The 12,736-nt window shown below is 30.8% G+C and overlaps 1 protein-coding gene across 5 annotated transcripts in view; it reads left to right on the top strand.

The window, feature by feature from the left end:
- The window catches only part of LOC106684715 (neuronal acetylcholine receptor subunit alpha-7), a gene marked incomplete at its 5' end in the record, with an annotated part of 211,926 nt that overhangs the window by 193,766 nt on the left and 5,424 nt on the right, over window positions 1–12,736 (top strand). For 4 of the 5 annotated variants that reach the window (XM_067049517.1, XM_067049514.1, XM_067049515.1 and 1 more), the window contains 2 exon segments: window positions 934–1,020; window positions 12,069–12,178. In XM_067049517.1, the coding sequence (XP_066905618.1) occupies window positions 934–1,020; window positions 12,069–12,178 (197 nt within the window). 5 annotated transcript variants of the gene reach the window in all.

Below are 12,736 nucleotides of genomic sequence, written 5' to 3'. Positions count from 1 at the left end.
ATAATCAGGAAAGTAGGTGAGGAAAAATTCCAGTTACTGCAAAGTAACAAAAGTTAAGTCAACTGTTGTAAATTATGATGAATAAATGAAAAAAATCTCGTTTGTCTAATCTTATTAATTATATCACTATGGACAATATTAAAATATTAAATAAATATAATAATAACAATTATTATAATTTACTTATAATGTTCATAATGGATGGGCTGATATAAAAAAAGAAAAAATTAATAAAACCGTTTATGATTGCTAGATCTCACTACCTTACAAAGAAAAATCTTTTAAATTAACATCAAATAAATTAGGTTTTGAAATTTCAATTAAATAATCAGTATTGAGTAGTAGCGGCAAAACAATGACTTTGCAAGCTGAAGAAATTCGCGGAGATTTTTCTATTGATAGTTCCAAAAAATTATGACAAATAGATACCCTATTATAGAAATGACAAATAGATACCCCATAATAAAGTAGTTACGTGTATAGTATAATAATTGTTTTATTATAAAAGAGTAACGTTCTGAAACAATGAGGACTGTGCGGGACTGCTGGGCACAGAGGCGACCAAAGAGTTCTGGGCAGTTGGGTCGATAAAGATGTTAACAGGTGTACCAGGAGAGAGGCGTGTGAAGAGGTACCAGTGCTGCCCCGAGCCTTATATAGACATCACCTATACCATTCTTCTTTCAAGGAGGACTCTCTTCTATACGGTCAACCTTATGGTGCCCTGCATTTTGATATCCTCAATGACTCTTCTAGGATTTACGCTACCTCATGAGTGTGGAGAGAAACTAACCCTAGGTACCTATAAAGGTTAACACTCTAAGAAAGAGTCACTATATTTCACCTTGTGCTAGGCTTGTTAGGTTTGGGGGGGTTAGGCCCGGAGCCCGATAGCCAGCTCACTGCCGGATATTGACAATGTTCTATGTTTAGGGGTCACTATTCTCTTGTCGCTGACTGTGTTTCTAAACATGGTAGCTGAGACGATGCCGGCTACGTCCGACGCAGTACCCCTATTAGGTAACTTGCCAACAGCTCTTCACTTGGAGGCAGAGCGGAGAGGCAAAATATGTTCAATGTCACACCACCTGAGCCTCCACAACTCCCATCTACCGAACGATTAACCTCTTGCCACGCCGGGAGCCTTTCCATTGAAAGCAGATCGCGAATTGACTGAGTATTTAAAAAATTACACATGCCTATGTAAATATTATAACTTCTAGCGAAATAATAGTATTCCAAACTAAAAAATATTTTATAGTACTAATTGTCGGTATAGACTAACTACCCTTATCGATAATTCAAAAAAAAAATATTAACATAATAATAATAACAATAGTGATAATGATATAATAATAACCTCAAGTTGTTGCAACCCTTTATCGAATGTCTGTCCGCTCTTGTATTTATTTTGCTGATCACTGCTGCGCTAAGCAATGAGTTATCTCCTGCTTGTTACTTATTATTTGCTGCAAAAACAAACGTCTTCTCCCCCATCCCTCCAAAAAAATATTGACTGGAAATTACTGCGACAGTAAAAAAAAAAAAAAAACCTTGATGAAATCACTATAATATGAAGTTGACTTTGTTCAGTAAATACCGAAAATCAAGGCTATGGTGTTTTATCCGGCTTGATCACTACTAAAGAATGTATAATTTTTTTTTTATCCAAAAATAATGGTTGTCCGTAAAAAAAAAAATTAAAATTAGTACTAAGAATGTTGTGCGAGTACTTGTGCTGATTTTTCTTTTTTTTTTTAATTTTGTTCGTAGATGTGACAGTTCTTCTGTCGCTTACATTTTTCCTTAACATGGTGGCTGAGACTATGCCTCCAACCTCGGAAAGACCTCTAATAGGTAAACACATAGTAAGTCAAGCTATGGAGGCAGAGCGGTAGGTCCACCAAGGCAATACCTGCACTTTGTTCCATTAACTTTACTCAAAGAGCAGGTCAAAGTAGTCATGAATAAACTTCCAGTCATCTTGTTAATAGTTGTCAACTATTACCATTTTTTTTTCTCTATGTAAAATCATGTTCCTTTTTTGTTTTGTAACTTGCCTGTCAAGTTATTAGCTTTTCACTCTGATTTCAGTAAATCTAAGAAATAAAAATTAAAAAAAAAAAAATAAAGTAAAGAAAAACTATAACCAGACCCAATCCATCCTACTTTACTTTGCTTTATCTTCCATTTTTGTAACATTTTCCAATGCAGAGGAAAAACGTTTTGCCATTCGACCTGCTTCTAATTTCCTCATTTTGTTGTTTTGTTTTTTCTGTAAAGTCACGTCACTCCCTGCTTGTAAGTTGAGTTTAAAATAGATATACATATATAATTGTAAATGAATTAAAAGCTATATAGCTTCTATTACTTTATGCTGCCCCTGCTATTTCTAATGCAAACGTGTAACCTCATAATTTCTAGAATTAGTTGTCAATATCACTCTTTTCTTTACGTTCTTCCCCTGCATATGTGCCCAATACAAACCCGTTTTGTAATATTCCAGCTAAATATACCTCTCAAACCTCTTCCACCAGTAGTTGTTTGGCTACAGACAGACTTCACATGGACAGTTAGAACACTTCCTCTAGTTTGCACATGCCCCTTCAATTACCATTGTCTGCATGTGTTGGAAGCTTACATAAGCATATTAATATATATTGTCATGTTATTAGTTTGACATTGTTGTTACATACTTTGAGAAGGGCTGAGCGTAGGATATGTTCTAGGGGTGACTGTTCTTCTGTCGCTGACTGTCTTTCATAATCTCGTGGCGGAGACATTGCCACAAGTTTCGGACGCTATGCCAGTCTTAGGTTACACATTCAACATTTTAATAATTTGTTTATATAGTGCACAGCAATTATTATTGATCTAATGTTGACATAAAACATATAGTAACACCTATTTCAGAAGAGCACTTCTCTATACGATATCACTTGTTTATGGAAAGTTTTCGAAACAGAACTTTTCAATTCGACACGTATCCTTCTTTGTCTCTAATAGGCTGAAAATGTTTGGGATAATTTTTGATGTTTGCACTATAATGCACAATCACATTTCTATAAGATTTATAGCAATTCGCGAGATAATTAGAATTTTGCATAATGTATTTGACTTTGTTTCTCTTACTTTTCTTTTTTGACTACTTTTGATTAATGCGCACAAATTTCTGCAGTGATCAATATTCTAGAGGTGAGTAAGATTGCAAAAGATAGTTTCTATGACGGGGGAAGGCATGGCAACCCACCGCCCAGCACTCTAGAAACTTATCACTTTCCACCTTTAACAGGCTCCATAGGGTTCTAAAACTAAAACCATTCTAAAAGAGAAAACGAAACAGCTACTGCATTTCACTAAAAGTAAGTGCCCAAAAAACGAAATGGTTTTTGTTTGTTTTTATTTTCCTTTATTTTTGGTTTGAAACGCTTTAACCTGATTTTATTAAACATTAAAAGAATATTTTCACAGAAGTGCTTCCACCACTACAGGGAATCTAGTTTGACATATTTCAATCTAAATAAAGAGGTATTAAAAACAACGAAATTTCCTATATTTTAACTAAACTTCGAAATGATCATATTTATTATAAATTTCTTGTTAAAGCTCTAACCCACAATGAACTAATTGTTTTCAATATCTTATATGAATGGTACACTTCCATTATCAGCTGTTAAAACATGGATTATGGGTTGTTTATAGTGCGTAAGATGAACACCAGCAAATCAGTAATCGATTCCGCAATGAAGTTAACCTCAAGTCATCATTTATCTATTCATATCCAGACAAAATTTAAAAAAATGAACAAATAAAATACATTATCTCGAATGGAGTGTTTCTTTCTTTTGAGATTCAAGTTCCCTTGCACAATAGAGGGTATTAATTGTCGGATTCAACACAATTTTGAGCATTGGACGATCAAAGGTGTTTAAAATATGAGGTAAAATCAGTTTATTTAAATATTTACTTTTAAAAATAAACCTTTTACCACGTCTCTAAAATGGTATTTTTTAAAAATTTTATTCAGGCTATTTGCGAAAACATATTGGTAGCGAATTTCAGATGAAGTAATTGCCATCTGATACAGTATCACCGGATACTTTTTGCTAATGTAAACTATAGCACAATCCATAATTGATGTTTGTAAATGTCAGTCCAATTTATTCCATATTTATTAGTGGATTATTTCCAAAAAAACAGAAAAGAAAAATGTTATATAGTGAATAAGTTGAAATCAATTATATATTTAACCATTTATTTACCTCTTATTTATAACTTATATCGGCTAAATGGAAAAATTAGTTAAAAAATACTCCTGACTGAAGAATAGAGGTGGACTTTAGTTGTGATGCCCGTATTGGAGAAAGATTGATTTGAGGAAGGCACTAGTGAAGTTTGGTGTGGTGTTTCAGGTGTTACAATACTTCTCTCTCTCTCTGTATTTTCACTCATGATAGCCGATGCGTTACCTCAGACTTCGGAAGCTATACCCTTACTAGGTCAGCACACAATGCACATAACCTAATTTCCAACATAGAAATCTTTTTTTCATCAAAGTCCATCTACATGATTATTTCATTCACAGCCCTTTTATAATGGACATATTAATATTGTCATTTGCTTAACTAAGATGATTGTTTAAATAAATTATTATAAAATACTCCTGTCTGATTCTGTTTTTATTTTTTCAAACTCAACTTTTTTGTTTGTTTGTTCTTTTCCTTCCTGCTTATAAATTTACAATAATATTTCAATTAAATAATGTATTTTAAAAAATATAATTAAACGAAAATGTGTGAAATAATCATGTCTTGTAGTAGAATGCTTAGCGGACTCACTCTGTCCTTTGCGTGTGTGTCCTCTTCTCTTCTTTATTGAATATTTTTAAATTAAAGTAAACGTAAACAATACAACCTGCGTAAACTACTACATGCTAAAAACAACAACTAAAAAAAAAAGTTTAAACAATTAAAAAAGGTTGTGTATACTAATTTCACACTTTTTTATACAATAAACGGCCAATGATATTAAATAATTTTTGTAAATACTGATTTAAAATTTTTCTCTAGTGTACATATATTGTGTGAGTGCATGATTGATACTTATGTAGTAGGCTTGACATGGGGAAAAGATATTCCTCTAACTAACACTGTGAATAATTCTTACAGATGTAAGCAGTGGAAAAACGAGCGGAAAATGTGTAAATGTTCCTGCCTTACTGTAACCAGTTTTGGTTACAGTTTGGCCAGGGTTAAACTAAAACCTACCCCACCCACAAGATAAATTATCTAATTTTAATCCAGCGCTAACCTCTCTGCCTCCACGTAACTCGACAACTGTTTAAATAAAATGCATTTAAAACTAAAGCATGTTATAACAAATATAAATTTATAAATGTTGTTATAATACTTTAAATATTAAAAGGGTATCACTATTAAATTTGTTTTCTAAATGTGCTAAATTTAGTTTGAATGCAATTTTGTATTATAAATTATTTCATTAAAAGAATTGTTTTTTAATTCAATATAAAGTAAATGTTACTTGATAATTGTGAGAAAAGAAAAAAAATATATATAAATCAATTCATTTAAGTTCAAAATATAATAGGGATGAGGGATATCTTAAATGTTTTTGGTTCAACATTTATTCTCTTTTAAATAATAATTAGATGTACCTTTATAAACATGTCCCTTTAAACCAAATTTGAGGATTTTATATAAATCATTTGACATAAAGTAGTGCATTTTTATAGAAAGATACTGTTGCTGTCTTAAAAATTTTATGACATTCTTTGGTTAGTGGATCTGTTGAGTTGCCTAGAAAAAATATACACAAAGAGGTGCTAAACTGGAAAACATTTGTTTGGATGAGCAACATAGTTTCATGAGAGTAATACCAACTGATTTAGCAATGTTTATAGAGGTAACTCTGTCTTAGTGAGTTTTAGAATTTTGGTACTCAAGTGGTGATTTTCTTTTGCATGTATGAAAGAAAAGCACATTCACACTAGATTTTTTCCTACTTCATTAAATATTAAAAGGCTTAATAAACTTCGATGTAAATGAAACTAAATAAAATTTTAAGCCTTCAATCAATGTTCAACAAAGAAACACTCAGTAATCAACAATACAATTAAACAGTTGTAACAAAATAGTTGATTTTGTTTTGTTTATTCTGTTTTGTTTTTTGTTTTGTTTTTCTCCACAGATATCACCCATCCCAAACATCGCCTATACTTTTTGTCAGAATTTTACACTTATTATGTAAATACAAAATTGTATTCACAAATTTACGTACTTCATTCATTGCATGCCTTCTTGTAGTGTAAGATAGCATGTTTTCTAACGCTACCCTTTCATTTTTGCCTTATGCATCCAGCATGTCTTTAGATTTTATGGTATTTAATTAATATGTTATGTAATGCTTTTATTACAATAGTTATAATACTTAATTATATGTACTATATAGCCTTAACAATTAGATTATTATACCTAGCAATAAAAGTACCCAAGTAATGGTGAAATTCATCAAGAAACCATTATAAAAATGCAATTTATAAACAATTTATTAACAATAATATCGTAAAGAAAACAGTTTATATTTGAATGCATATGTTAGTCTATTAAATTATATTTAAAAATATTTTTAAAGTATTTAGAATTAGGTGCTGGTTATGACTTGTACTTGTCACTTCACTATGGAGTGAAGTGATTTTGCTCATGACAATTAACAATCATATTTATAATTTATTTCTATAGGTTTATTTGGTAAGTTATTATATATTATAGATATATTTATGTATGAGTAGATCCAAAATAGGTAAGTGTATCTATCTTGCTCTAAATAACGATCCAGTTATCTTATTTAGCCATTTTTTATAAATGGCACAGGTGTATGAATCATTTCCTTTTCTAAAAAGCACACTAAACTGTTTTCTCGATCCGAAATATACAGATTATCTCAGATTAATTCACAGGTGCTCAAAAATATCTACATCTTATACTTTTTGTTTTAATTTTATAAATAGTAACATATATTTTTTAATTATAATTTTGTCACATAAATTGGTTCTATTCGTCTAATTGTTTACATTTTAGCCAGTTGAGCCTGTAAAAGTGAATGATATTAAAAATAAAGACTACAATGGAGGAAAAACGTTTAATTATTTTAACCAACCTTCAATTCCCGGATAATTAAAGAAAAGAGAGAACAATTTTCACTCTCATCGACCCAGTTCTCCTCTCGTATAGATGAATTTCTCAAACTTACTTTTCATCGTAAGATTTGTGAGATACTGAATCCGAAATAAATATTTGAAAAAAGTTACAGACAGATCTTAATCAGTTATTTCCGAAAGTCTTAGGATAATTCCCACCGTAAAGGCCTGTTCTTATATATGCTTTATCAGAAAAAGAAAGTATTGAAACTACGAGAGTAAATTTATTTTTTTAATAAATCGTTTAATTCTTTGTTTTTATTTTATTTAAATCGCGAAAACTTCTCAATGAATTTTTTTTTTAAGTTTAATGACGATGAGACCTCTTGATTAATAATATCTTGATTCAAAAATACGTTTTTAATTTCTGGAAGATTGCTGATTGACCGTGTGTATCAATAAATGGAATTTGGTCTGGGTACAGTCAAATTAAACTCAAATAGTAAATTCGTGTACTATATTTATTTGAGAAAACGTTTTGCCCCACGTTGCAGGGCTTCGTCAGGACTAAAAAAGATACAAACACTTACATAAGTAAGAAGGTAAGAGGAAAATTACGAGGGTGTACAATAAAACATAAAAATGAAAGGTTATAAACAATAAATGAAAACGGTAATAGTAAGAGATAAGGAGAAGAAATATTGAAGTAAGTACAAATTAAGAGATTAAAAGGGATAAGAATAAAATCAATTGGAAATGAACGAGACAGAATTCATACCTGTTTTGACAGGAGTCAAAGTCAGAGTGAACCGTTTGTATTGGGAGGAGTGGGGATGGCAGTTAGGTAAGTCATATTTGAAAATAATTTTAAAGTAAACAGCGTAAAAAATATTAAAATTAGGTAAACAATAACAATTCATTTGACGTTTTGAGGATTTAATCGTGTATCATCAATAATTTAATTAATTTTATTTTTAATTGTTATAAGACAATAAATTCATAAGTTTGAAATACCATGTTATTATAATTACAAGGTTTATCCTCATAGTCCATTCATCAAAAATATTTAGTTAGAATCCTTGTTAAATTTAACTCATTTTTATTAACATCAACTTAGGAATTATCATAAATTCTCTTTGATACTTTTCCTATTGTTTTGTTATTTTCATACTATATTTATCTTCATTTTCTTTTTCTTATTAAAAATAATAATTCAAAATGATTATTTCTATATTTTGCTATTATTAAGGGTAATTGGAAATTATTCTCTAATTTATTTCTATAGTAAATTATTCTGATTCTGTTCTATACATAATATCTGCATAGTGGCTATTTAAATTATTTTTATGCCTCTAGGATTCATCTATGTTTAGTCATTTTTTCACTGCATAATATTTCTGTTTTATAAAAATTGCACCTATGTTGTTTAATATATATACATTTTGGAAGTGTCATTAATGTAATTTTTTTTTTCATTAATTATTATAAATTCGATAAAACTGAAGTTTGGAGAAATTAAGTGATAGTAAATACAACAAATGGGCATTGACATAAGACAAGATTCACTGTTTAATCAATGATAAACAAATTTTCATCGCGGATATTATCAGATTTTTGTTAGTTAAAGTACATAAAAGCCTGTGATAATTTATAATTAATTTGTGGATTTGAATTTACTAAAATGTTTTCCTACAATGGCAAATCTTAGATTTGTATGACGATCTAACTTACGTAACATTTTTATTCATCGGAGACGTATTTATAAATAAACACGGAAAAGAAAGTTTTCCTCTAGAAGGTGGGCGGTTATATTTTTAGCACGAAGAAAGTAGAAGTGTAGGGAAATACAGTCTACTCTTATTGATCTCTGAATCAAGTCGGCTTTCGTGACTCCAGCTTCTAGGTCAAGGTCGCTGTCAGTCTATATTAGCGATGACGTCTTATCATTCATTACCAGCTATTGTTTACATAGTCCTGTGGTCAATGAACCTTCACTTACTGTCAATTCCTGTTCGGACATTTTTTTCGAAAATGTCGTAACGGTTAGTATTTGGGCTGAAGAAAGGTGTACATATAGTGAAAAAACGGAACTTAATTCAATAATGTGATTCATGCCGTTTTTCAATTTCAGGCGCTTTTTAAATATTGCTCGATTTAACTATCTTATAGTTTCCTCTTCCCGTTTTAAGCTAATATTTCAAGTGTGATATAGGACCGTCGCTCCCCGGGGGTCTTAGCGGGGTGGGTCCGACGGGGAAGGATTGCCTTTTTTGTGTTATCTCCTCTTGTGAAATTGTGACATGCCGTACATCGACCAACCTACTTTATAATTGTCTGTTCAAAAAGTCAGATAAGTAAGGCTACGATGTAGGGCTGGAGTGGAGGGTTTTATGCCGTTTTTTAAATATTTCTCGATTTAACTATCTTAAAGTTTCCTCTCCCCGTTTTAAGCTAACATTTCAAAGTGGTATCTTTGGATCGGAGGCTGGATACTCAACGAACCAAAACAATTATCAATGATAAACCGATATCTTGATAATGATCGTTTTAAAGGGACAATGCAATATGTGTACAACCCTCTACGTTAGGTTGATCCCTGGGTATTCGAGGTTCGAAAAGCACTTTTAATGTTTAATGTTGTTTGGTCTGGCTATGAAATGCACAAAGTTTCATCTTCAGAAATTCTTGATTTATCCAGATGTAGAGAGGAAATTTAACCCTGCCCAGGAAATCATACATGGCCAAAATGAGGTACAATTTCCTGGGGTGTATATTTAGTGGTATACATGGCATTTGCGCCAGGGATCCGACCTGTAAAAGGCTTGCTACCCGGCCCTTATTAAGGATCAAACAAAAATTAAAATTATATGAGACTTACTAATCTTAGCCTATTAATGAAGGGACTGAATTAATTATTAAGGCATAATGAAATATAATCCATTCATGAAGTAATATATAACAACTAAAGAAATTGATCTTAAATAGCTGCCTGAAAAACTTGTTGTCTATAGTTACTAGAATGAGGTATATGATTGACTGATAATGTAGTGTTTATATTATGAACAAGACTTTGAATAGTTCCACCTTTGGTAAAGGAAGAAGGTATATCTCGAAACAAAACTTTACATGCATACCTTGTTGATCATTCTTGTGGAATATTTTAAATAAATGTACAACTTTCAGATGTGCCACATTTCTGGAACAAGCACCGATGATAATCTATAGCAAGATAGATCCGCTACGTTAGGTCGCGAGCTATAAACCATTCTTGGTACGAAAGCTAGCATTTTAAATACGCTAATTAAAAGGAATTCAATTCGTCCTGCGTATTGCAGCTCCAGCTAAAAATATATTGTTCCAGTATAAAGCTCATACACCCAACTAACATGTCCTTACCTGAAAATTCTTCATAGCCCTATCTCTACTGAATAATGATAACACAACCGGGCAATGGCAATGGTTGTTTAGTCACATAACATAGTTGCGTCACATAACAGTCCTTACTGAACTGTTTAATTAAACGAGCGACTAAGCTACCATCGCCTGGAACGAGAATGTTATCCTTGTGAAGTCAAGAGATAGAATCAGGTTCTACGATTCGTCTGAATAGAACATGGTAAATGAATGTCATAACTGGACAAGTATAGTGATATCGGGCAACGACTTTGGTAGCTTAGTCAGGAATCACACATAGGAAATACATTCGAGTGTCGGAATTGAACACTCAAAGATTAGTCAGGACACCCAACTGTGTCCCGTATGTTTGCTTTTTCCAAGTTCCAATAAACGACAATTGCCGGGGCCCGGCGACACAACGTTTGTCCTGTTAGCTCACGGCCTAACGTATACAAAATGGGCTGCATGCAATACTTATTGCTGAAAAATTCGGTCTCAACTTATAATTATAATTTTATAATAATGTAAAAACACATCGGAAAAATTAAAGCTAGTATTGGAATATAGAGTAGGTGATTATTACAAACAATTCTTTAGCTCATTCCTCACTCCATCTATTAGCTAAATTCTTGAGAAGAAACCAAAAAAACCTCCAATAGGTAGATAGGCATATTTCAATGAAAAAATAATTTTTATTTTGCTACGCGAGATGATTTTCATTCATTCCTATCTATGAGGTTTTTTTGATATTACAATATATTGAGGTGAAAAAATCCTTATGAAGATCATTTTAATCATAAAAATTAGGTGAAATATTTTTCAATTTAAAATTATTTAGTCATGACTTTTAATTTTTATTTTACAACATTTAGTAGTTAAAATGCTGTTGAAATTAAAACATTTTTAGGTAAAAAAGGACAATTTGAATATTAAACATTGAATTAATTGGTAGGATTCATTTTTGTAAAAACTAATTATACTTTTATATTTTATTCATTACATAAGGGAATGGTACAATTTAATTGAAATTTAAAATTATTATAACGCATCGTGAAAAATCATAAGTTCATCCCAATCAACAATTTATAAACTGTTTCTTTTTTTTTAATTTGACTTATTATATGAGTTATTTTTTAATGTTTTTAATTATTACAAGAAATAATTTATTACATAAATATTAATCATAGCACGTGTAAGTTAACCTAGAATGGGAAGACCCTGAGATAATCTGTATTTTATCATGAATGCTTCTCAACTTTCAAGAACTTATAGATGCATGTGAAATTAAATCTATAACTTGGTCATAAAAAATAAAATATTGGATCTCTTCTATCTAAAGTTAATATGATCCTGATTAAAATAATTATAAAGGAATCAAATTTTGACAATCCAAACCTTCTCTACATGATGCCTGACCACATAAATACTAATTAATTATAATGATAGCATGGCATGATTACTATTTCATAACTAACACCATGAGTTATATAGTAAAGAATTTTTAAACAAATTACAGGTACATACTTCAACTGTATTATGTTTATGGTAGCGTCGTCTGTCGTGTCAACAATTCTGATTCTCAACTATCACCATCGAAATGCGGATACCCATGAAATGTCACCTTGGGTTAGTATTATTTATTTTATTTTATAATTAATATTATTTAATACTCTCTGATTGAATGTTATTATTCATTAATGTTATACTATTTTATATGAAATGTTAATTTCGAATGCGAAATCAATAACATATACTTATATGTATCTAATAATAAAATAGGGATATTTACGATATATATTAAATATGTAAGCAATAGTTGTAAATTAGTAGCTGATGCAGAACATTAATTTTATAAGCTTGTATAACAAATATAATTATGATTAATCCCTTGGATTAGATTACAGTAGTTCATTTTTAATTTATATTATTCTAAAAACTTACTTTTCATATGATACAACCAAATAAAATAAAAACTATTCAAAAAACAAGTGTAGGCCTCCATGCCAGATTGTAAATATAAGATATACCATACCTTCCTGAAGTTTTGCAAATTGATTACCAATAATAAAAGGGTGGACAGACCCCTGAGGGCTCCGAACCCACAAGGGTTTACTCACCATTACAGTAACAGAATAAATAGTTATGTGTCACAACTTGATTCGAAGTTCCTTGGAGTTCCTTGGG

Source organism: Halyomorpha halys, unplaced genomic scaffold (assembly GCF_000696795.3).
Source record: "Halyomorpha halys isolate HHAL.00 unplaced genomic scaffold, Hhal_1.1 Scaffold604.1, whole genome shotgun sequence".
Taxonomy (NCBI): domain Eukaryota; kingdom Metazoa; phylum Arthropoda; class Insecta; order Hemiptera; family Pentatomidae; genus Halyomorpha; species Halyomorpha halys.
The sequence above is the reverse complement of the archived record's forward strand: the minus strand, read 5'-3'. Positions and strand labels throughout refer to the sequence as shown.